The sequence below is a fragment of the Artemia franciscana genome, chromosome 5 (assembly GCF_032884065.1).
Source record: "Artemia franciscana chromosome 5, ASM3288406v1, whole genome shotgun sequence".
In the NCBI taxonomy this organism is placed as follows: Eukaryota; Metazoa; Arthropoda; class Branchiopoda; order Anostraca; family Artemiidae; genus Artemia; species Artemia franciscana.
The window spans coordinates 21,701,646-21,727,455 of NC_088867.1; the positions used below are offsets into that span (position 1 = coordinate 21,701,646).

Sequence of the window (25,810 nt, forward strand, 5' to 3'; positions counted from 1 at the left end):
TAAGGCTTCATGAGGGGACTTGGTGAGGGACTAGCAGTATGTTGGGCACCCATGATTTTTTAAAGTGAAGGTTTAATAAATCAATAAGGCTTCATAAGGGGACGTGGTGAGGGACTAGCAGTATGTTGGGCACCCATGTTGATGTTGCACATGGTACTGTAACATATGTTGTTTAAAGAATGTTTTATACATTATTCTTGCAGGGTAAACCAAATAAAATGTGATTTTTTTCTGTCATTTATATTGTTTGTTTGTTTATTTATAATGGTGCAGAGCCTGCTACCTTAGTGTAAATTTAAATAGTAGATCTATTTTAATTTTTTATTTGTCTATTCGGTGAAAAACACAACCATGAAAAATTATCTAATACAAATCTTTGATTATAAATCACATACAATGGAAGTTCTAAGTTTAAGTGGTTAAAGCCTCACAATTATATGAGATTTTTTTTCAAGAGGAGGGGGTAAACAAAACCATGCAAAAAGTTATTTTTATCTAAATAGTTTAAATTTTGGCTTGAAAAAAATAGGGATTTTGCTAAATTTAGCATTTTTTTTATTTTTCATCCTAAACTAGGGATTAGCTCTGAAAAAGGGCTATTTCTATGTTCATACATAAACTACTGCTATTTTAATTTTATTTTTAGCTTTCAGAGCCCAAACATTTATTGAGTCAAACCATCCATATCAGACAAAATGGAAAAGCTTTAGATCATATACTGGACTAGGTGTTGGATTATTAATATCTTGGACGATTTACAAAAATCGCTATATTGAAATAAACCCATGGATGCAAAATGTAAAAACCACTAAATGGTTTTTGGAATTACCTTCTGTCTTGGCCGCAGTAACCATTGAAGAACCTTTAGAAGAGGATATTAATAAACTGGATCCCAAATCTAAAGCCCATGAAATTGAGAGTCTTGATATGAGGAAGGATCATAATTTTATCGCTGATGTTGTTGAGAGAACTGCGCCTGCTGTAGTTTATATTGAGATCAAAGATAGCAGAAGGTAATGCCTGCAAATATATATCTAATAACAGTTTTGTATTATTATATTCATACCAGCATACGGGGCAGTGGAGAAGTGGGTTTCCCCAAATCAAGTTTTTTTTTTTAAATTACTACCTGGAAAAAAAAAGAAAAAAAGTGACGTAGATTCCTTTTTGTCCCCTCTCCCACCTTTCTATCTGTAATAGATGAACTTGTCCACGCCTCTGATAATAAGAAGAGTCTGTCTCCTAATACCCTGTCGTAGCACTGTGGATTGAAGCTCTGCTGGGGAACACTGGGCACAGGAATCGATCCTGGCCGCTGCAAAATTTGGCGATAGGCTTGCTAGTTGTCGCTGTAAAAAAGACCAAGCAACTGAAACCTCATTCCGATGCACCATGCACCAGTAATGGCCCTGGAGGGTCCTCACCCTTTTATGTCTTCTGGTGAAGGAGGGTGAGCGAGTACCAAAAAGTGCATTGTTTATTTATACAAATCTCGAGAGGGCTGGGGATTACTCCCTATCTCTTGGTATCTTCCTTTATTTTCAAAATAAGTAAATGCAGAGAAATCAATACGGAGACCAGCAAGGTCGATAAATTTTCAAAACTTTTACTGTCAATTGTAATTAAATATTAATACGAAGAATAATACAAAAAAAGTTACAAATTATCAAGAAATTTTTAAGAAAGAAAATGATAAATTTTAAAAAGTATTTGCAATTCTAGAAATAAATGCTCAAAGAATGGTACTATTAAACATATTATCCAAAGTTATGCTGTGGGTAACGGAGTGATGCCAAAAGTTTACTGATTCTGATAATGAATCTGATTGAATCTTGCCATCCCAATTCCAAGATGATTCCTGACTTCTAGCCAAATTGATTTGGTTAGTAAAGATTTAAGGGAAATGGGAACTTCCTGAGAGGGCGTAAAGAGGGAGGCTTTTGATAGATTGGGATGGAAGAGGCGCGTGCTTAGCTATGCTGGCCTCCGGCAGCTTGGTGCTGGGGTGAGCTGTAGTAAGTAGTAGTAGTAGTAATGTATTGTGAAGAAGCTTTTATCCAAAACTTAGCAGGGGACTGATTCATGTGATAAGGCCTTCTAATAAAGGTCATCTTTTGGTCATTGATAATAGTTTAATTATACTTTGTCAAATAGCTTTTTATAAACTTTTGTGTTTTTTTATTGCTATATCAGGATAAAGAGATTCATTTCATGATAAAAAAAATACATATGTGAATTTAGCATTTGCTCGTTAGATCTATCAACATTTATCCACATTGCAAACTCAACTAATCCTTTAAAGCAGTTAAAGGCAAAAAAAATGCAGAAACTATTCATACAAATAGAGAGACAGAGCGAAATCAAGATGGGAAAGGAAAGATCAATCTCTTTGGCATTTTACTTTAAATGAAACAGACTGCATGTATTGTTTTATTGTGGAAATTTGTAATGACTGTATTTGCATACTATATAGAAAGGCTAGTTGTAATTTTAGTTTATTTTAAAGACTAATCTTTATAGTGGAAATATCGTAAGAAGCAGGAATATTTGCTTATAGACATTCCTGGAGACAAACCAGCCTGCAAAAATGGAGACGGCAAACAGGTTTTCAAAATATACGTTTCCCTATCTTTTCTCAATTTTTAACCACTTGAGTAGGTGGATTAAAGCACTCGCGATTTGTTTCTGTACTTAAACTCATCATCCGTTTTACCGCAGCAAGCAATGTTATCAGTAAATAATAATGTTAATACAAAGCCATTTTCAGCATTAGGAGTATCAGTAACGTAAATAAGGAACAAGAGAGGACCCGAAATTTATCCCTGTGGGACACCAGTCAACAAAAAAATAGATCTGTCTGTTCGGAATGGTACGAGTAAATCACGTTAGACCTATAATTCCATTTTTATCATAGTTAAGCTGAAAAATAAGGGTAAATAGGGCAGTGGCGGATCCAAGGTTTTCTTTAGCGGGGGGCGCATAATAGATTGTTTCAATAAACTTGTGAACAAAGAAATACCATTGATTTAAAAGGAACCTCAATAGTTATGGGTCGTAGGTAGGTAGTGAAAATGGTCATAACTTTAATCCAAAATCTGGTGAGGGTTAAAGTTCTAATAAATTTATTGAAATTAAAATGGTATAAAAATATAGAAAAAAATAGTACGTTATAAAAACTACTTCACAATGAAAACTGAAAAGCTGTTTACCATCTATAAGAAAAATATTTGATTTTGTTTGCATAATTTTTTGCCTTTGCACTTCTGACCAATATAGCGAGTGAGTTAAGCTTTGTATTGTCAAAAAAAAAAAAAAAAAAAAAAAAAAATTGGTCTTGAACCATCTTTTGGGGTCATACATTCTTTGTTCCACATGTCAAACCATTTAGCATGTCGCTTAATTTGTGGCATCGCTTAGTATTTATGATAGTAATGAAGAGTAGTAATTGAAGATTAAGATACAACTTTTATATTCATAAAAGATGTATTAAACATTAAATATTAGTTCTTTTAGGGGTGTAACAAGAAAAAGAGACAGAAATACATGGAAAACATTTAAAACGAGGGTTTTAAGTACAGTCGTATTTTTTACTTTTTAAAGTTCGGTATATTTAACTTAAGTTATAGAATTCACAGTTTTATAAAAAGAATGTATATTTCTACTCCCGCCATATCTATTTATTACACGGCCGATGTCTACCTCAATATTTTGGTGAATGTTTATAATGGCTAGTGCTGTCAGTCTAGGGTCCTTTCAGTTTAGACCTCTTCGTTAGTATTTCCTCTTCCATTCTTCCTAAAATATTCGAATAAAGACCAAAATCGTCAAATAAATGTGAACTTCAATAAAGATGCATGTAAGTATGTGCTTCAAACTAAGTATATGAGTCAAAATACTTCTTAAAAATTAAATAATTATGTGTTTGTTATTTTTGTATTTGATAGGTATAAATTGTTGATTTAAATTCTCAGGGTTTCAAGCTGTGGTAGATTTCTAATTTTTTTTTTTAATCTGAGATTTCCAGATATTCAATGTAAACGTTTAATCCTCGACATGTCTGTTGAGCACAAAAATAAAAAAATTTGAAACATCGACTCAGATTTAGCATTAAGTAAGAGAATTGTCCTGTAAAACTTTTTATTTGTAAACAACCAATCGGGGAACTATCTTTGGGTGGCATGTATCAAAATAAGTATAAAATTCCTCACCGGTATATATAGCAGTTTGTACAATTTTATGAGCAAGTATATGCAGCCCCTATACAAAGACATAACTATATTTTGTGACTGGTTGGTATTAAGAAGGTGAGAAATTCTGAAATAATATTTTTGGTGTATTCCATTACCGTGGTCAACTCAAGTGGTGTGAATTTCCACTTTTTTCAACATTTCGCTAATGAACGTTTAAAAAAAATTCGCTGCCATACCACTGATTCAATCTGAGAAGTCAGAGACCCATCTATACTGATTAGACAAAAAAAATAAACACATAATTATTTGCCTTCTTTTATTAACAATTTTTCGAAAATCTATTCTTCTTAAATGACTACTCCGACCTTTGAAGGAGTATTTCGAGTCATATACTTAGTTTTAAGTGTATACTTATACGAAACTTTATTAAAGTTCATGTTTTTCTAAAGAGTTTAGCCTTTATTTTAATGTTTTAGGCTGAACAGAGGAGGTGATATGTCCTATTATGCAGAGCTAATTAGATGAAAATAAGCTGTAGAGTGGCCACCATTTGCTTGGTGAAATCCAAAACATAAATTAATTGTATTTTTGCACTTCTCATCTATTTACTTTCTGTTATGCAAATCCCCTTAAAATCAAAAATGTTTTAAAAAACCACTCCGCTTCACAAAGTATGCAAACTCAAATTTTTTTATAGCCAAAAAAGTAATGATATCAATTTCTTCGTCTCTGTGCTATAGCAAACTTGAAAACAAGTTTTTGACAGTAAAAGAAGTTTAAAAATCAAGTTTTTCAGCCCCGCTGTAACAGCACAATCCTGAAATATCATTTCGACAACCTAAAGAAGTTGGGATTATAAATTTCTCCTCCTTCTTATTACGAAATGAAGATTTTAGCCTCCCAGTTGGCTTGTTTCGTAATGCAGGCAGATTCCCTTGATAAATATTTATAGGCGGCATGCGTTATCAGTAAAATCTAACAGAGATCACAGAAAGTAACTGAAACTTTGTTTCAAATTTGTTTGTGAAAAGAAATAGTCTTAAGAATTAAACTTATTAAAAACTCAACTACTAAAAACTGAATCCGCCACTACGGTAGGGGGGGGGGGGGTGGGCGTGCGCCTCCTGTGCCCCCACCTGGATTCGCCACTGAAATTTGGCCCGACGCCTTTTTTATGAAGGAATATGGTTGAGCAAATTTTTGGGATTCCAAATAGGGATGGAGAAAATGACAACAGATAGGGCACCATCCTGTGATTGTGACACCATTCTATCAACCTGGAAGCTGGAGAAATGATAGAAATTAGGGTATTCATGGATGATGAAATATAAATTAGACCTTAGCAAAATGAATTCGACTGCACTGGCTGCCCTGCACTGATATAAAAAGAATGGCTTGGGTTTAGTCTCAGGGAAAAATTTAAATTAGTTGCACCTTTCTAGTAAAAATTCAATCTTAAATTTCATTAAATTCTACTAGTCAAACGTAATGTCTCAGATACGTCAATGACTTTACATTTGTCTGTTTTGTTTCTAGGAAAGATTACTTCGGGAAACCTGCAACACTGTCAAATGGTTCAGGATTTATAGTGAAGGAAGATGGATTAATTTTGACTAATGCCCACGTCGTTGTGAGCAGACCTTATGCTCGAGTGCATGCAAGTATCATATATATATATATATATATATATATATATATATATATATATATATATATATATATATATATATATATATATATATATATATATATATATATATATATATATATATATATATATATTTTCTTCTTTGGCTTTTGTTAAACTTGTGCAAAAAAAGACTCCTCAGTTGCTGTTATCAATCTCATAAGTACGGCAATGTTATTTATCGACCTTGGTTTTAGTTGACGAATGTAGAAATAAAGCCGTGTTGACTAGAATGCTGGTTTAAAGTGACTAAGTTTAGAAAAAAAGACGAGACAAGTTAATCATTAATATTAACATTACAAAGACGTTAATTAGCTTAAATACACATTCCCGCCAACAGTAAAAAAGTGTTAGTTACATATACCCGATTGAAAGGAAGCTACTAATTACTACTTACAACTCACCACAGCACCAAGCCGCCTGAGGCAAAAACAGCTACACACGCTCCTCCTACATCCCAGTCTATTCAAAGCTTCCCTCTTTATACCCTCCCCAGGAACTTCCCATTTCCTTCTTTCTTTATGACACTCTCCGAACTCAGGTGAAGACGACCTGCTTTTTGTCTAGCCCTAGACTGTTGGCCGAAAAGGACAACCTTCGGCAATATGTCATCCTTCATCCGCGAAACGTGCCCTAGCCATCTCAACCTTCCTTTCATTATAGCCCTAGAAAGCGGGATTGAACCACATTTTTCGTACAACCTACTGTTTGAAATACAGTCAATCAGCCGGGTATCAAAAAACAACCTGTTGGCAATATCTCTGGGAAACATCTAGTAAATCTTCATCCGCTTGTCGGAGCACCCATAAGCCCGTGGAGTTATTCAAGTAATGTCCGCGGTTTGATGGTTGACATCGTTTATGGGTAGAACTAGGGTGGTATCTGATCGCCTTCGAGCCTCTAACTTTCGTTCTTGACTAAGGAAAACATTCTTGGCAAATGCTTTCGAAGGTATTCCTCTTGCGATGGTCCAAGAATTGCACCTCTTGTGTCAGAGTAGGAATGTCCCCTTCTGTCTCTGTTAACCATTACCTCAATTCCAGAAAACCAACATAATAAGACCGAAGCTCTATTCAATCATTCCATGCTGTGGTATTTAGGTGCGGTGCACCTGCTTTATGCACTCTAATTTGTTCAAAGGAAGCGTATCAGCCACCCAGGATGGTCGGTTAAGAGCACCGCGAACCACCCGACCGGAGACCCATATCCAACTACAAGCTTTTTAACCGCAGCAACTTTAATATATGCTATTGGAGCTGAAGTTACCGCGGCTGCTGCCCTCCAATGGATCCCCGTTAAAGGATTTAAAGTGTACTCTTTGCAGTCACAGGACCTCGGATGAATCTAGCATCGTTATTTTTCGTCACTACCTCTCCGTGCTGGTAATGGGTAATTTGCGTGCCTGCTGCCTTCCTTAGATGTGGTAGCCGTTTTCCGGGCTTCCTTTCTGGAGTCGAACCCCAATTCCCTGCTACCCGTTGCTACCATGGTAGGCACATAGCCTACCATTGAAAGTTGATAAGACAGACATTTGAAAGACACGTTGCTGGTGTGAGACCGTGTGATCGGCTATATTTATTCGGTCACCAAGAGAAGAGCCGAAGCCCGATTGGTCTTGGTCTAATAAAAGCATCTCTTGCGTGAAGTTGGGGCTGTTGTGCATATATTAGCTCTAGAATTACCACAGTTATCCAAGTAAGATATAGCACGATCTAAGGAACCATAACTGATTTATTGAGGCGTTCGCTGTTTCATCCACTGGGGGCTTGTACTTGGACATACATAGCTTAATCTTTGAGACAAGCATATGCTACTGGTAGGGTCAACCAGGTTACAGATTCACGTTACCATCATGCACATTAGAAACGCATTTAACCAATGAGATTTCTCTCTAGGATGAGGCCACCTTGCCATGTCCTTTAGCTCAACAGATTTTTGGATTACAATGATTACCTGTGCTTTAAACCTTATTACCCTGAACCACCATCAGTTTATAGCGTATTTGAAACGGTAACCCATTGGAAAGCAGTCTTCTTGTTGCAACAAAATTGAATCTTTTTGAAGTTCAATTTTTTTTTTAAAGGAAAGCTGGATTATAAGGCCGCCTGGGGAAAAAAATAACATGTTTCTCGACTGAAAAAGTAAATTGCGTGATAAGTGTAAAAAAAGACAATGATGAAAAGTGATGGTGAAAGTGATTGATGTCCTAGTAAAGTTATGATGTCTTAATCATAATATCTGGACATTAAATATTGCAGTTACGATGCTGCAAGTTTACACAAAAGAAAAAAAAAGGGAAACTCAAAGGCCTTTTTAGTGCCGTGAGGGTAATCTTTTTCTGCTAGGAACCTGGATTTGGTCTCCGAGATCATGAATACAAGTGGGAAGCAAGATATAGATGTGTATAACAGGATATGTATTGCAAGATGCACATCTCCAAGATATAATGGAAAGCTGCTCACCCAGCCGCTCTTCCTTAATCATAAATAACAATGGAGCAGGAAACTGTCTTTGCTACCCAGCTCGTGAATATCACCCTTTAGTGGTGCCTTATTTCTAACGGGTTGCTTCCGCGTTGTCGTTTAATATATGCAGACATGGATGTAGAATGAGGTGGAGGCTGTAGGCATGAGAATTAATGTGCAGAAGATTGACCCTTGTTTATAAAAGAGCATCACCAAGCATGGAAAATAATGTAGAGACGAAGATGAGCCCAGACTTGTACAAAGCTAATAAGCTTGAAATCTGCTATGGGAGAACATAGTATCAAATAGGAAAGTAGAACTTTTATTTTGGATGTTTTGAGAGTTCAGGGTATAAGAGTAGGTTTTGAAATTGACGTTAGTGAACATAATAGAAAAAAAGCTATGTAGGAAAAAAAATGGGAAGTTGGGTAATAGGAAAATCAATTATATGGATACCTTCACTTACTTGGGCAGTATTATTTGTAAAGAGGGTGGATACTTTGAAGATTTAAAAAGTAGAATGTGCAGTACACAAAAAGTAGAATATGCAGTACACAGAGTGTTCTATTCGTAGTTGTAAAAGTATTTGAAAATGGCTATGAAATGTGGGGGCTTCGAAAAGCTTATGAAGATTTGTTAATTTTTTTCCAGAAGAATTGTTTTACAGTAGTTTTAACAACTCGTTTTACTGACTGTATCTTGGACAATAAGTTGTACAAAACTGGTTTGGTCCCACTGTATAGGTCTGTAATTAAAGAAAGGATAAGATGGCGTGGCCTCGTTTGCAGATCAAGCAGCGCAGATTGCCAAGGATTGTGTTTTTCGGTCATTGATTGATATGCTCTTTGTTTGAAGTTTTTCTGATGATAGTAAAGAGCGAATCTGAATCTTAAAATGAGCAAAAATTACTGCTTCACAGTTTGTGCGAGTTATATTTGGAAAATTGTCTCGAATGAACTTGCTTTTGATATTTCATTATGTTTATAGAATTCTGGAAACTAGAAATTTACTGAAAACAAAAATCAACGCAACAAAATAGGATTAAAAGCAGAAACAACCTTAAATGGCCTGCAGAAAATTAAAGAACAATTTATAAAGATGTCAATAGTCTTTTATCGGCTGTGAAACCAATATATTTATTAAATGATTTTAGCTATCTAAGAAAGTCAAGAAAGCTTTTTTAGGATTCTATGGATGAGGCTCTTAGTTTCTCTAAGTAAATTCATTGTATATTATCTAAAATGACTCGGAATGTAGGGATTCTGAGAAAGTTGAAATATTTTTTCCCAATTAATATACTTAGATTGATATATTCTTCTATTGTCCACCCTTATTTGATTTATTGTTGTTTGTTGTTGTTTTATTTATTTATTGTTGTATTTGATTCATCTATCCTTCAAGCATATTTGAAGTCATTACGTGCTCTCTAAAATTCGGCTATTCGGGTTCTTATTAATTGTGATAATCGTGTATCAGTTAGAGATAATTATAAAAAATTAATATTTTACCAGTTTCAGGTATTTTTATTTTTATAAGGCTCTGTTTATGTTTGATATATTGCATAAAAATGCACCTGAATGTTTGGTGTATGTGTTTAAGGGAAATAGCCTAAATATGTTACCAGGTATAAGGTCTACATTTTCGATTTGCCATGCTTTTCCATCTATATGGGAGTCCCTTTCTTTTGATTAAGTTCAAGAGACTGATAGCCTGACTTTTCGTTATTGCTCATGGACTATTATTTTGGTATTTATCATTTATGATTTCTTTATATATATATATATATATATATATATATATATATATATATATATATATATATATATATATATATATATATATATATATATATATATATATATATATATATATATATATATATATATATATATATATATATATATATATATGTGAAATAGGGAAATGGTGCATAATAATGTTGTTATATTAGGTTGGTATAGTACATGGTCTCAACTGGTGACTTTTTCTTGCTTGTTTTTGTTTTGTTTTTTGCTTTTTAGGGGAATCCATTGATCTGGTATTTGTTTAGTAGTTTCGAGAATGGTCGCACAAGCCATAAGGCTTTGTGGAAATTTTTTCTCTTTTTTGTGTTTTGTAAATAAATTCTCTATCCCTTTATAAATATAGAAAATATTAAGGGCCAGTTTAACTTTAACAGTTTTTAAAAATATGTTACTTAAGCTGCAAAGCAGTAACTTTTTCGTTTTAAGTTTCAACTTTGTTCTTTACTTTCATTCGAAAACTTTATTTTTCAAAATTATTTTTTGTGTGTTTTATAGCTTTGAAAAGACAGGCAATGAACCAACTTTGTCCTTTACTTTCATTCGAAAACTTTATTTTTCAAAATTATTTTTGTGTTTTATAGGTTTTAAAATACAGGCAATGAAAGGCAATAAGACTATATTTTTCGAACTTAGGCAAAGAAACTTAACAATTCAACATGAGTTTTTACTAAAATATGACAAGATTTTACTTCGTATCTCTCTTAAACTTTTTCTTTAAAAATCTTAAATTTGTCACATAAAGAGTCAATGGGGTATTTTGTCCTTGACGTATCTGTGGAGCTGAAAATAAAGTTTCAATTATCTATGAAATATGATTCTATATAAAAAAATATACAGATTTTAGTAACCTGAAGGAAATGAAAATAATTCAAATGTGGATTTAATATGATAAAAAAAATTCCATGTTATTGTTAGTGCAATTTTTCTGGTGCAATACTGCGAAGAATTTGAACTTCTCATTGGAAAGTATACTTTCAGTATTTTTGCTCCTCAGATTTTAACATTGCAGGAAAAATGATCACGAAAATGAATAGGTGCTTGATAGAGAATACATATTTAAAAAAAACTGTCTCACGCTAGAAATTTAAGACAATAAGATAACCTGAGGCGTTTCTTTGGTAAAAATGTTCTTAGTATCAGTTTTTTTTTTTACCAAAGATTTGGATTCCTGTCCCGATTTCTTCTTTTGACATTATAATTAATTTGTCAATATAAAATTCCCAACAAAAGTAGTTGTTCTTTTTTTGTGTCTTAGCCTATATGAGAAACGTACTTTAGACAAATTTTACCCAGATTTTGTGAAATTGAATTATGGTGTTTTGTGATAGAAGGTTCTTTACACTCTTTCTCTTGTTTGTATGAAATTTGACTTGCGGTTTTACCCATTTTTTAAGGTCTTGGTTGTCAACGGAAATATGCTATTTATGATTTTTTTTTTCGTTTAGTATACCAAACAAAACGTGCTTATCGCCCGAAACATTTGGCCGTCCAAAATTCAAATTCTATTCCCTGGAGGTTTAAGCGAAAGAGCTAAACCAAAAAAATGTCTCTATTTTGAAAAAGGAACAAAATGTGATAAAAATTATACTCTTCTATAAGTTTCGTGGAAAATAATAGCCGATTTTTCGTTTTGAAAAAGGATAAACAGGACAGCAGTCGTCTAGAAATTCTTTGGATGTCGCCAACTGATGCGACAGTGCCGATAATACTGCATGGGGTATCTAATTCGAAATACTAGTTTCTTGTTGCACAGGTTGAATTTTGAATTAGGTTGACAAAAGTACTGATAAGGAAGCAAGAGAGAACATCATAATCAGATTTGTTGCTTATAAATTTTGTGGAATAACGGGCAAGTCTTTACAAAAAATCAGAATGAACTCTGTCAAACTTTCGAAACCCCTTCCTAGATTGTAACCTTGTTCATTAATGGTTGTTTTTCAGGTTAAATTGTATGACGGAAGAACCTTTGAAGGTTACGTTGAAGATGTGGATGTTAGAACGGATTTGGCAACCATTCGAATTCCTTGTGTGAGTACTTTATCGTTTTTTTTTTGCTTTTTTTTCAGAAAAGGTTTATGTTTTTTCATATTGATTCTTCAGCTATTCACAGAGAGCCAGAGGTGGGAAGCCCCCCTCAAGATAGATACGATGACTCCTGAAGCAAGGTAGGTGCTATAAATTCAGTTTCCTTTGTAAAACTCATAGACCCTCCTCCCCTTTTTGAGACTCGTACTTGTATCCCCATATTGTGGGTATACCTTCATTTTTTAAGATTGTGACCCTGATTTGTACTGTTTGTTCTTCGTCATAATTGGTCCAAGGTGTTACCCCTAAAGAATGATATTAGGTGTTAATCTTTTCGTCTAATAACATCACTAATTAGCTACAGATATCACCTCCTTGTAGTTGCTAGTATCTTTGGCCCTCACCTATAATGAGAATAACCCTTTGGCCCTTGTATGCTTGTCATCCATATTTTCTTGCGAAAATTCCGATCCTGCAATAAATATATTGCTGAAATCGTTATAGTCATCAATGGTTAGCATACACATTTTCAACATTCTTATACTTTACAGTTGGAACGAATTTTGTTTGTGCTCTGGTGATTGCGTTTTTCAGGTATTTTATTCGATGATTAAAGAACACAAGTTGTAAAATAATGCTAAAGAATTTAATGGTTATGATTACTAAGAGATTGAAATGTAATTAAAAACCGTTCACATATATTCTTTGTTTCTCTCTCAGTCAAATTCTTTTCCTTTGTTTTCTTTTAGGAAAATCTTCCGGTATTGCGGCTTGGAACTTCAGCGCATGTTAGGCCAGGAGAATGGGTCGTTGCAATGGGCTCTCCTTTGTCATTGGCCAACACAATAACCGTTGGCGTTGTTAGCTCTATTAACCGAGCAAGTGAAGAGCTTGGGCTTCATGGAAAACAAATGGAATATATTCAAACTGATGCTGCTATAACAGTATACTTAACCTTTTCTTTAAACCCGCATTTAAGATTTTAGATTCTCCCGTGCAGAGTGGGACTATGGGCTTGATCCCCATCCACAGTAACTTGGGGTCTCGTGATTCCTATGATATTTTTAGATATTTTTTTTTTGCTGCATTGAGGAATGTTCCTTGGAAACAAGGTTGGTGGGTGGTTCCAAAATTGCGTTTTGTCTTTTCTATCTTCTCATTTCTACTATTTATTCCTATCATAGCTAAATTATATGTTTCACAGAGTTGTACCTCTTGCGTTTTTTCTCCAATTTTTGGTTACTTAAAAAGGCAACTAGAACTTCTTATTTTTTTACGAACGTTTTTGTTAGTAATAAATATACTTAACTTACGAATTAAATTATGTAACGAACTTCTATATTTTTATTACGTATATGAAGGGGTTCGCCCCCTCGTCAATACCTCGCTCTTTACACTAAAGTTTGAATTTTGTCCGAATTCTCTAAGATTGACCCCTGATTCCCAAAAAGGCCGTAGAATAAATAGTTGAAATTACTAACAATACTATAGCGTAAAGAGCGAAGTATTAAGGAGGAGACAAACCCCCTTATCAACGTAATAATTTCTGTTCGTTTTAAGTTTTAATGCTGCTCCTTACATTAAGTTGAAAAAACTTATTTTATTTATTTTCTCGTTTTTATAAAAATAATGCTAGAAAATCCTGCGCCCCCTTCGTGGAAATTCTCTTCCTTCATGATAAATTCCTCCATGGAAAGATCCTCCCACATAGTCCCCTCCACCTGAACCCCCATCCCAACGCAAAAAGTCCCTCCGAAAACGTCTGTACACTTCCCAAGAAACATTACTATATGTAAACAATTGTCAAAGTTTGTAACTTGCAGCCCCTCCCCCGGGACTGTGCGCGATTAAGTTGTCCTCAAAGGCATAGTTATTAGGTTTTTCGACTGTTTTGAACAAAATGCCTTCCTCAAAATTTTGATCCGGTGACTTTGGGAAAAAATGAGCGTGGGTGGGGGCCTAGGTGCCCTCCAGTTTTTGGTCACTTAAAAAGGGCACTAGAACTTTTAATTTCCGTTCGAATGAGCCCTCTTACGACATTCTAGGACCACTGGGTCGATACGATTACCCCTGGATGAAATGAAAAAGGAAAATAATAATAAACACATGGATGTGTATCCGTGATCTCTCTTCTGGCAAAAAAAAAAAAAAAAAAAAATACAAAATTCCACATTTTTGTAGATAGGAGATTGAAACTTCTATAGCTAGGTTTTCTGATACCCTGAATCTGATGGTGTGCTTTTCACTAAGATTCTGTGACTTTTAGGGATTGTTTCCCCCTATTTTCTAAAATTAGACAAATTTTTCTCAGGCTCATAACTTTTGATGGGTAAGACTAGACTAGACTTAATGAAATCACCATAAAAATACAATTCTAATGATGTAACTATTGATTTTAGAGTTTCAAAATTTCATTTTTTAGAGCTTCAGTTACTATTTAGCCGGGTCGCTCCTTACTACAGTTCGTTACCACGAACTGTTTGAAAGGATTGCAATGTGACTAAAATCATCATCAAAGATAGTGCGGTTCTCTTTGAACTGGGTCACTCAGACAATGTGATATAATCGAAGTATGTAACCAATGAGAATCATGAAGAGTATAGGAGAGAGAATACAACCTTGCTGTTCACCAGAATGGATCCAGAACCATTCCGTCCTGTATAGCACTCAGCTGGTCACTATATAAAACAACAATAATTCTCATAATCGTAAATAGCTAAAATGGTATTATGACTTGGAGTAAAGGATTAAAGCTCTTAGTATTTAATTAAGTATTATGCAATGGAATTTGGAAATGTCGCCAGTTTCATAAGAAAGGCAATATCAAAATCTTGTTCCTTGTGAATGCTTGTTGATCCAAAAGTATGCATCATCAACTTGCTCTCGTGTTAGCGTAGTACGGTTACGAGAAAATAAGTCTATTTATCTCTATTTTCTTACTAATCTTTTATTTAATGGCCTACCACCTAACTAATCCTAAATAATGGCCTACCACCGTTGATTTAGTTAGCGTCTGACCAGTAATGGTAAGCCAGTATGAGTGCCAATAATCCTTCTTGGGCGGTCAATCCCACTGGACTTAAGAAGCCCCGACTCTGGTCGAAGAAAGTCACTGAAGGAGTATTCTGAGGGGAGGGGGAGGAGTTTTCATCCTAATACGACTTCCGATGATCAAATACTGCTTGCCGCTGATGGCTCGCAAGTTGCTATAATTCTTTTCTTTCTTTTGAAGGACAAGTGCTGCCTGTCCTAGCCGGTCTAAAGCAGGTGGATGGGGTTTACGGGATGGGGAAATAATGCTAGACACCTGAACACTATCAAGGAAGGTTTTTTTTTTAATGAGGAAAAAAGATATGGAAGCCCAATCCCTAAATATCCCGGCCAAGAGGAGCACCAAGGGCCCTGGGGGGCTATTGTTGCTAGATTGAGTTTTTATGGGGAGGGGGGTGGTTTGAAGATGTTTATGAGCTTTTTGAGTTAAGCCTCGAATCAGTTTTGTTAGTTCGCCTATGATAATGATATTACTAATAAAATACTTTTTAAATAATTAAATGATTCTAACTTTAATCAAGAGAGAAAAATTCTGATTAATACTGCCATCTTTTCTGTCCTAGCTTTTGCATGCAACACCAGTACATGGGGAAAATCCTTCACTCACCAGCGTGACTAGAATGGCTAGAAATCAGAACCTCTTAACTTTCAGTTTTGATTCTATAGTGGGAACTTAAATTATCTAAAATAAAACTGTTTTCATAAAGTACATCCATTTACAAAGATATATATTTTTTATCTTGAAACTGTAGAGTGACTTATGTGCCCCCTCTAATCTCCTTTTCCACCCAACGAAAACATTCCTTCGCTACTTTAATTTGCAAATCTTCTTGTTTCAGTTTGGCAATTCAGGTGGGCCTCTAGTTAATTTAGACGGTGTAGCGGTCGGTATAAATTCAATGAAAGTCACATCTGGGATTTCCTTTGCAATTCCTATTGATTATGGAAAGAAATTCCTGAAAGCTGCTGAAGAAAGAAAAGTAATGGAAGGTAAAGCTTGGCTTTCCTTGATGGAAAACATAAGGTAGTTTTATCAGGGATTTCTAATAGTGTCTATTACAATTTAATACTTAATCGAGATTGCTGCTTGTGTACTCAACAATCTAGTAATAAATAAAAACGAGTTATTCATAAAATGATTTCTACTATCTCAAAATAATTTTCTTCCCTCGACTAGTCTTAAAAACTGCTGATTTAGTCCACTAAAAGTATCAGTTTTATTTTCTTGTTTCATATTGATTTTTTTGTTATTTATATACTTTAGAAATTGTGTTTTCATTCCTATAAAACATCTATTTTTGATTTGAGAATAGGTTATAATCCAATTTCAGTATTTTCAGTGGAAATCAGGTTCTGACAATGGGATTTTTGATGAAGGTCAAAATTGCGACTGTCATCTATTTCAAACATGATTTCTCAGACAATCATGTATGAAAAATAGACAGTAAACTAATTCGTATTATTTTGTTCGACTTTGTGAAAACAATATTAATTTTACATAGATTTCGCAGTTGGGAACCTTATAAGACCAGAGAAGGGTTGAGCAATCTGGTCTGGAAATATTGGTACAGTGATTCCCAGCCATTATTTATTTAATGGTGTTGAAAACCCGGTTTTATTTCCGCCGTCGGTTCCAGGTCCTTCTTGACTATATTGAGGCAGGTTTTAACTTGTCCTCATCCCCCTTTCCTTTATTTGCGCTTGTTCTTCCAATATATGTGTATAAAATTCATCGTCATCATAGTTTATCTTCTTATCAGCTCACAAATTCTTTTTGTATAAAATTTGGTGAATTTTTACTGAAAAAGAATTTCACAGCCTGTCTGTCTTTGCTCGACAGAATCGAAGGTTTCTCCTTTCAAAAATGGCCATAACAAACAGAAATGGTTTCTTATTCAGTGTAAATTGTCTAGACAATAGCCATGTCGGGGGACTTAGGAAGGGCTAAGTCTTGCTCTTGAAGCTTTTAGTTTTTGTATATTTTTTATTTTTTGATATTTACCGTATGCTGCAAAAAAAGAAAAGAAATCAAATTCATGGTGGAAAAGATGTGAGTGCAAGAAAATGTATGATTATATTTTTGTGTTACGTGGATTTAATCGAAAAAAATTTCCATAACAATTACCTTTTGCTTTTTTAAAATACCAAAATTGTAAATTTGTGAAAAAAGCCAAAATAAAATATGTATGTTACAGAAAAAATTAAATCGCATTCTTGAATTTAGCGTGAAAATTTGCATTAGTTTCGTATAGCTATTGCAACGGTACAATAACATGCAAGGTTTATCAAATGTAGTGCTAGTTAAAAAGTAAAGCTATCGTATATCTAATTTAAAGGATATTGTCAAATTAATCTAATTTGTCTTTATATCGGGGTAGCAAACCTGCGGTTTCTCAAAGACAATAGGGGGGGGGGAGAGGGATGGGATAGAATTTTCACTATAGAATCGCTTGTTTGCACTGCTCTAGATACTGGTGAAAAGCTTTATAGTGTGCTAACTACAATAACATATTTCAATTTTTGACTAGAGAAATAATAGGAAATTGCAAATTTACTGCAATACCTAGTAAAAAGTGTGCAAAAAGTAAGTGTAAGCACCTCCTCTCTGAAAACAAAATCCGAGGTCTTAGCTCCCTTTTCCCCAAACCGAGCACATGGGCACGCCTTTGCACTAACGAACAACTAAATGTTCAAATCTAAAAAATTAATTTTATTAGACAGTGAAATCAGATACAAAACATCTGGATATTTCGACCTCATACACCAGTGGTGGTCATCGGAAGAAAAACTAAAGCATTATAATTGAAACAAACGTGTTTATACAGAACAAAATAATTACTTTCCAGTCACAAATAGTTTCTGGTTCACTCTCTAGCTGAGTGTGAAAGAGTTCATTAACAAGGTTCAATGTTGCTTAAATGTAAGTTGAATTTGTAATGCGAGAAAAAACAAAAACAAACCTAATTTAAGGAATTGCGTTGAAATTGCACCTTAGGTGCAAGACTTTTCGCTCGATTAATAAAACAAAATTTCCGGAAAAGAAGTTTTGAAAGAAAAGTAAAGGCCATATTAAACTTAAGATCAGAAGAAATAGAAACCTACAATAACTCAAACTGAAAACAATCAGGAATTACCATTAAAGAATAAGTGAAACCCAAAACAAACAGAAATTAAATAAACAATCATAACAAAAAATATGCAATAGGTACTAATATAAATAAATAAATAAAGTTTAAAACGAGTAAAGCTTAAATTGAATAACAAAAATATTTTACTATTGAAGTATAAATGAAATCCAAAACGAACAGAAAGTAAATAAACAATTATAGCAAACAAACATACTATAGGTACTAATAAAAATGAGTTAATAAATCTTAAAACGAGTGAAACTTAAAATGAATATGCAAATCAAGCTTGAAACAAAAAGAAATCGTTACAAACAAGAGGTTGGGTTTTGCCTCCTTCTCTCACTGTAAAAGTCTAAAACCTATTGCGTCATTGGTGCTTTTCTAAGAACGAATTATGTTAAAAATATTTTCCTTTGTACTTATTACAATGTTGAAAATAAACAAAAAAATTACAGTAAAATTAAATTCTGAGCTGATGAGCTTTCAGCAATTAATGTTATTATATTACAAATATTCAGCTTGATTTTATTAGTTCTTTCCAAGACTGTTCAAGACAAATATAGCTTCACTACAAACAAGAGTTCGGATACAGTCCCCTTTTCCAACTGTGAAAGTCTAAAGCCTACTGCGCAATTGTTGCTTCACTGAAAACAGATTATATTACAAATATTTTCTTTTCTGGTTAATGCAGCATTGAAAATGAAACTAAAATTATAGTGAACTAAAAATGTTGGACTGATGATTTTTAAACAATTCATAACATTACCATATCAAACATTCAGTTTGACTTTATTTAGACTTGCAAGGCTTTTCAAGACACATATAGTTTTCATTAAAGCGCCAATGACGCTGTAAGTTTTAGACTTTTACGGTGAGAGAAGGAGGCAAAACTCTTGTTTACAGTGATATTTGTTCTTTTCAAGCTTGATTTGCATATTGAATTTAAGTTTCACTCGTTTTAAGATTTATTTACTCATTTATAGTAGAGCCTATTGAATGTTTGTTTGCTACGATTGTTTACGTAATTTCTGTTCGTTTTGGATTTTATTGATATTTCAATAGCAAAATATTCTTGTTTGTTTTAAGCTTGATTTGCGTTTTCAATTTAAGCTTTATTCCTTTTAAGATTTATTTATTCATTTATATTAGTACTTGTTGTATGTTTTTGGTATAATTGTTTATTTGATTTCTTTCCGTTTTGGGTTTCATTTATTCTTTAATAGTTATTTCTGATCATTTTGAGTTTGAATTTTAAGAGTTTTTTTGTATTTGCTGATCTTAAGTTTAATATGGCCCTTACTTTTCTTTGAAAAACTTTTTTGTCGGAAAGTTTTTTTTGATGAATTTTGCTTTTTTTTATTGCGGAAAGTTTTTAAAAATTTTAAGTTTTTGGAAATTTCTTTATTTCAAAATAAGACTTTTTTTTTCAACATCGACCTTTCATCAGTGCATCAAAACTAGTATCAAAGTGACAATATCAAAGTAAGAAAGTATCACAGTAAAGAAAACATCAAAGTAAACAAGGTATCAATGTAAACAAAGTATCAGAGTAACAATAACCAACTTGTATAACTTAAAGTCCTTGCACCGTTAATCAAAGATATCACGCAAGTCACTAAATTTAAGCATCAAAGTAAACAAAGTATCAAAGTAACAATAATTAAGTGCCGTAACTCAGAGCCATTTCCCCGGGATTGGGGTGTGTCAACTCCAGAAACAAAGTTATTTGGCCTTTGAATTATTTTAAATAAAACGGCTAAATTAAAATTTTGACGGGATACCCTTTGGCAAAGTGGGGCGTGGGCTAGTTGCTTATTGATCACTTTTTACTCTAAAAAAAACTAGGAAGTTTCAATTTCCGATCGAATGAGCCTCCTCCAAAGTTAATACGACCACCGCTACTACAAACAGCATTTTCTAATAATCAGCAACTTATATAATTTATAATCATCACCCTGGGGGCTAAGGAGGATTTCTCAACCCCCAAGCTATAATGATTTGAATTTTGGACTATTTTGAACAAAATGGCTATCTCATAATTTTTACTGGGATTACTTTTGATGACTCTTAAAAAGCTAACTAGAAATTTCAGTCTCCAATCAAATGAGCAATCTCTGGAGTTCCACCGATTACGTAAAACCGTACATGCCCCCGGGCTCTGGGGGGCTATGTCGGCCCCTGAGCTGTTGTTCTTGATCTCTAAACTGTTTTGAACATAAAATCCATCTCAAAATTCTGACTGGATTCATTTGGGGAAAAATGGCCTGGGGGGCTAGTTGTCCTCCGATTACTTTTGACTCTTCAAAAGTGCAGTAGAAGTTTTGATTTCCAATCAAATGTGCCCTCTTTGAAGTTAATACGAGGCATCCATTTCATACGAAGGGGGGGGGGGCTAGTTGCCCTACAACATCTTTTGACACTTAAAAAGTGAACTAGAACTTCCAATTTCCAATCAAATGAGCCCTCTCTGAAGCTTATACAAGCATCTCTTCCATAAGAACCATATGTTCCCCAGGGCATAACTTACAACACCTGCTCCCGGTCCCTTGGGTGGGGGGGGGTTTGTTGTCCTCAGAGTTGCTACTTTTGCTTTTAAACTATTTTGAACAAAATAGTTATCTCAAAATTCTGACTGGCTGCATTTGGAAAAAAATGGTCAGGGGGGGGGGGCTATTTGCCCTCCAATTACTTTTGACTCTTAAAACGTGAACTAGAACTTCCAATTTACAATCAAATGAGCCCTCTCTGAAGCCTATACTAGCATCCCTTCCATAAGAACCAGATGTTCCCCCAGTGCATAACTTGCAACACCTGCCCGGGCTCTTCGGTGGGGCGGGGGGGGGGCGTTGACGTCAGAGCTGTTGGCTTAGATCTTTAAATTATTTTGAACAAAATAGCTATCTCAGAATTATGACTGGATACATTTGGGGAAAAATGGCCTGGAGGGCTAGTTGCCCTCCGATTACTTTTGACTCTTAAAAAGTGAAATAAAACTTTCAATTTCCAATAAAAGGCACATTCTTTGAAGTTAGTACGAGCATTCCTTTCATATGAGCCATGTATGCCCAAGGGTATAACTTACCACGCCAGCGGCCGGGCCCTGGGTAGTTGTATTGACACTGGAGTTTTTGTTATCTGAACTTTAAACTATTTTTAGCAAAATGGGTATCTCAATATTTTCATTGGATTAGTTTTTTTGGAAAAGAGCAGGGGGGCTAGTTGCCCTTGGATCTCTTTGACTCTTAAAAAGTGAACTAGAACTTTCAATTTTCAGTCAAATGATCCCTTTCTGAAGTTTATACGAGCATTTTTTCCATATCAACCATATGTTCCCTCAGGGTATACCTTATCACGCCTGTCCTCGGGCCCTGGGGGGTAGTTGCCCTCCGTTTTCTTTTGACTCTTAAAACGTGAACTAGAACTTCCAATTTCCAATCAAATGAGCCCTCTCTGAAGCTTATACGAGCATCCCTTCCATAAGAATCATGTGTTCCCCTATGGCATAACTTACAACACCTGCCCCCGGGCCCTTGGGTGGGGTGGACGGGTCTGTTGACCTCAGAGTTGTTGTCTTTGATCTTTAAACTATTTTGAACAAAATAGCTATCTCAAAATTCTGACTGGATGCATTTGGGAAAAAATGGTCGGGGGGGCTATTTGCCCTCCAATTACTTTTGACTCTTAAAACGTGAACTAGAACTTCCAATTTCCAATCAAATGAGCCCTCTCTGAAGCTTATACGAGCATCCCTTCCATAAGAATCATGTGTTCCCCTATGGCATAACTTACAACACCTTCCCCCGGGCCCTTGGGTGGGGTGGGCGGGTTTGTTGACCTCAGAGTTGTTGTCTTTGATCTTTAAAACTATTTTGAACAAAATAGCTATCTCAAAATTCTGACTGGATGCATTTGGGGAAAAATGGCGTGGAGGCTTAGTTGCCCTCCTGTTACTTTTGACTCTTAAAAAGTGAACTAGAACTTCCAATTTCCAATCAATTAATGCCTCTCTGAAGCTTATGTGAGCGTCCCTTTCATAAGAACCATATGTTCCTTCAGGGGATAACTTATAACGCCTGCCCCTGAGCCCTTGGGTGAAGAGGGGGGGGTTCACCTCAGAGTTTTCGCTATGTGAACTTTTTTTAACAAATGGACTTCTCAAAGCTCTTATCGGATGGGTTTGGGGAAAGGGGGCGTGGGAGAGGGAGTTTCCCTCCGATCTCTTTTGACTGTTAAAATATAAACTAGAACTTTCTGAAGTTTATACGAGCATCCCTTCCATAAGAATCAAATACGTCCCCAGGGCATAACTTACAACCCTTGCCCCCAGGCCCTGGGGGGTTGTGTCGACACTGGAGTTTTTGTTATATGATCTTTCAACTATTTTTCACAAAAATTCTATCTCAAAATGTTAATCGGACGCATTTGGGGTAAAAAGGGCGTGGGGTGGAGGGACTAGCTTCTTTCCAATCTCTTTTGACTCTTTGAAAGTGAACTAGAACTTTCAATTTTGAATCAAATGAACCCTCTCTGAAGTTTATACGAGCATCCCTTCCATAAGAATCATATATGCCCCCAGGGCATACCGTACAACACTTGCCCCCAGGCCCTTGGGGGTTATGTCGACACTGGAGTTTTTGTTATATGATCTTTCAACTATTTTTCACAAAAATTCCCTCTCAAAATGTTAATCGGATGCATTTGGGGTAAAAAGGGCGTGGGGTGGGGGGACTAGCTTCTTTCCGATCTCTTTTGACTCTTTGAAAGTGAACTAGAACTTTCAATTTCGAATCAAATGAACCCTCTCTGAAGTTTATACGAGCATCCCTTCCATAAGAATCATATATGCCCCCAGGGCATAACGTACAACACTTGCCCCCAGGCCTGGGGGTCGTTTTGACACCAGAGTTTTGCTATATGATGTTCGAACTATTTTTAACAAAAGTGCTACCTCAAAATGTTTATCGGATGCATTTGGGGGAAAAAGGACGTGTGAGGGGGGGGGCGAACTAGTTGCCCTCTGATCACTTTTGACTCTTAAAAAGGTCACTGGAACTTCCAATTTTCAATCGATTGACCCCCCCCCTCCAAAGCTTATATGACCACCCCTTCCATATGATATGCCTCCGGGAAAAAAAAAATAAATGATAAAACATTGGAACCATATGGCCTTTACTATAGGCAACGCTACAGCGTTGCCTCTGATGTGAATGCAAAGGCTCCCATTAAAATGTTTTATTTAGGCGTCATATAAACCAAGAATTTCTACTTCAAAGGGGGAAAGATTCCACCTATTTTTAATTGGAATTTTTAATCCCACTAATACGAAATTGCCGTAAAATGGAACCCGGAAAAAATAATAACAATATGAATAAGAAAAACAAAAAATATTTGCTGAGTATTTAGGACTTGTTTTTGACATTTAATTCCTTCAGGGGCTGATACTCACCTCCATAAGGGAATAAGCTTCTTTTCTTTGTTCTTACAGAGAAATGAATGTTTGACAATGATTGCGGCTGTATATTTAGCTGAAATGTTCTAATTAAAGAAAGAAGTGCCTTTTTGGACAATTCATAAAGGCACGCAAGCAGTAATTTGTGGGATTGTAATGATTTAATTCAAGGGACAAAAAACAAGTTTTTTGTTCGGGATTTATATCATTTCCTTTTGCACTACCTACTGTTTAAACCTAGTAATTTAATAAAACAGTTTTTCTTTGAATTTTCCCCAGTCGTTACCATTTCTATTGAACTAATTTTATTTAGACCCTCCAGAGGTGGTTTTAGGGGGGAGGGGAGAAGGAGCACTGGCCCCAGGTGTGGAAATTTTAGGGACGCAAAATTTTTAGTAGATGATTCTAGAGTTATAATCATTTTATAACTGTTTTAATTTTATTTTTATCAAAATAAAGTAGAGAGTGCAGTTGGCAGTAAATTTTCATTTTTCTCATATCTTCATCACCATTTCTTTAAAATAGAAGCAAGTAGACCGAATTTAATTAATTCTACTGTTTTCTTTTTTAATATTTTGTATTCAAACCTCTTTCTTATTTTACAGAATATCACGATAATTAATAATTTTGCAGAGGATAAAGTAAAAAAAACGGCAGATTGCCGATATATCGGTTCCCCCAGCGTGAATTAGCATGAGAGAACCTCAACAGGTTGACTCTAGTTCGGCATTGTGGAGGGACAGGCATTCCACTTCTAAGAGAAAATTTTCTATTATAATTGAAAAAAGGCAGGGTAGAACCTCAACAGGTTGACTCTAGTCGGGCATTGTGGAGTGACATGCATGATAGGAAAATTTTCAAGTAAACTACTGTCAACCAGTGTGTGTTCCCCGGGGAGACCCTCCAACAAGGTTGACTCTAGTTCGGCATTGTGTAGTGACATGCATGAGAGGTGTAGCATAAGTGGGAGACAGTAACAATGGCAATTAAAGGGGTAAAATTAACCTTGACTTGATGCCCATTTAATTGGACAATCTGTCTTGGCTTTTTCTACAATTGGCCATGACTTGACTTTTCCCACAACTATTCCCTTTTCAATTCAAAAATCAAATTTTCAAATTTTGTAAATTTTGTTAGCAAATGATTAGCATAGATTAGCAAATCTATAACAGCCCTACTTATTTTGTAAATCACATTTCCAGGAAAAACTAGCTGGTTTGGTACTAAGAAAAAGCAGGACGTTTCTCTATCAAAGGGGCGCTATATGGGTGTTACTATGCTGCCACTTAGCCCACAACTAATGCATGAGCTTCAAGTGCGGGGATCAGACCTAGCTGCAGATGTAACACATGGCGTTTTAATTTGGAAGGTGGTTGTTGGTAGTCCTGCCCATAGGTAAATATTTAGTTATTTATTTTATCGTTTTATTCATTCAGGACCTTTTCATAAAAAAAAATTTCGCACAAAATTTGTTCAGTTACCTTCCCTATCTTTGTCTTATTGGCCACTGATAGTATAATAATAATAAAAGCGATTGTGAGGAAAACTATTAAGCCACGTAAAAAACCGATACACTTACGCAATGTTTTTGTTTAACAAATAAAACTCAAAAGTGAAGAAGTGAAAAAAACCCTGTCTATATGTGATAAAGAATGGAAAAAATAGGAGATATTATGAAGTAAAATCATTTCGTTAAGAGTGTCTTCGGACCACAGTAGTAGTTGCAGCAACAAAGGGTGAAACGCAAGAAGCTGATTATTGTGTAACTACAGTCAAATGAAGTCTGATGTCTGAATGCACCTCAAGTTAAATAATAGACTTGCCAAGAGTGATTGTATGCTTTGGTGGACGTTCAATTTAAGTCACACGGAGATGAATTATCATCGCCTTAATAGAATCAGCTCCTGCTTGTGTTTGGCTAAAACCTAAAACCGTGAAGAAAGGAAGAAAACGATGACAATAAACAGCCAGTGAAAAATTTGAAAAATTATGCATGTATTTCGGTCAAGA

At 35.0% G+C, this 25,810-nt stretch overlaps 1 protein-coding gene across 2 annotated transcripts in view; it reads left to right on the top strand.

Annotated features, from left to right (window-relative positions):
• Positions 1-25,810, top strand: part of LOC136027111 (serine protease HTRA2, mitochondrial-like) — a 47,425-nt gene that overhangs the window by 15,072 nt on the left and 6,543 nt on the right. The window contains exons 2-7 of one of the 2 annotated variants that reach the window (XM_065704054.1): positions 647-1,013; positions 5,727-5,847; positions 12,089-12,175; positions 12,922-13,116; positions 16,063-16,213; positions 25,003-25,195. In XM_065704054.1, the coding sequence (XP_065560126.1) occupies positions 647-1,013; positions 5,727-5,847; positions 12,089-12,175; positions 12,922-13,116; positions 16,063-16,213; positions 25,003-25,195 (1,114 nt within the window). The remainder of the gene's footprint in view (positions 1-646; positions 1,014-5,726; positions 5,848-12,088; positions 12,176-12,921; positions 13,117-16,062; positions 16,214-25,002; positions 25,196-25,810) is intronic. The other variant, XM_065704055.1, reaches the window with a different exon arrangement.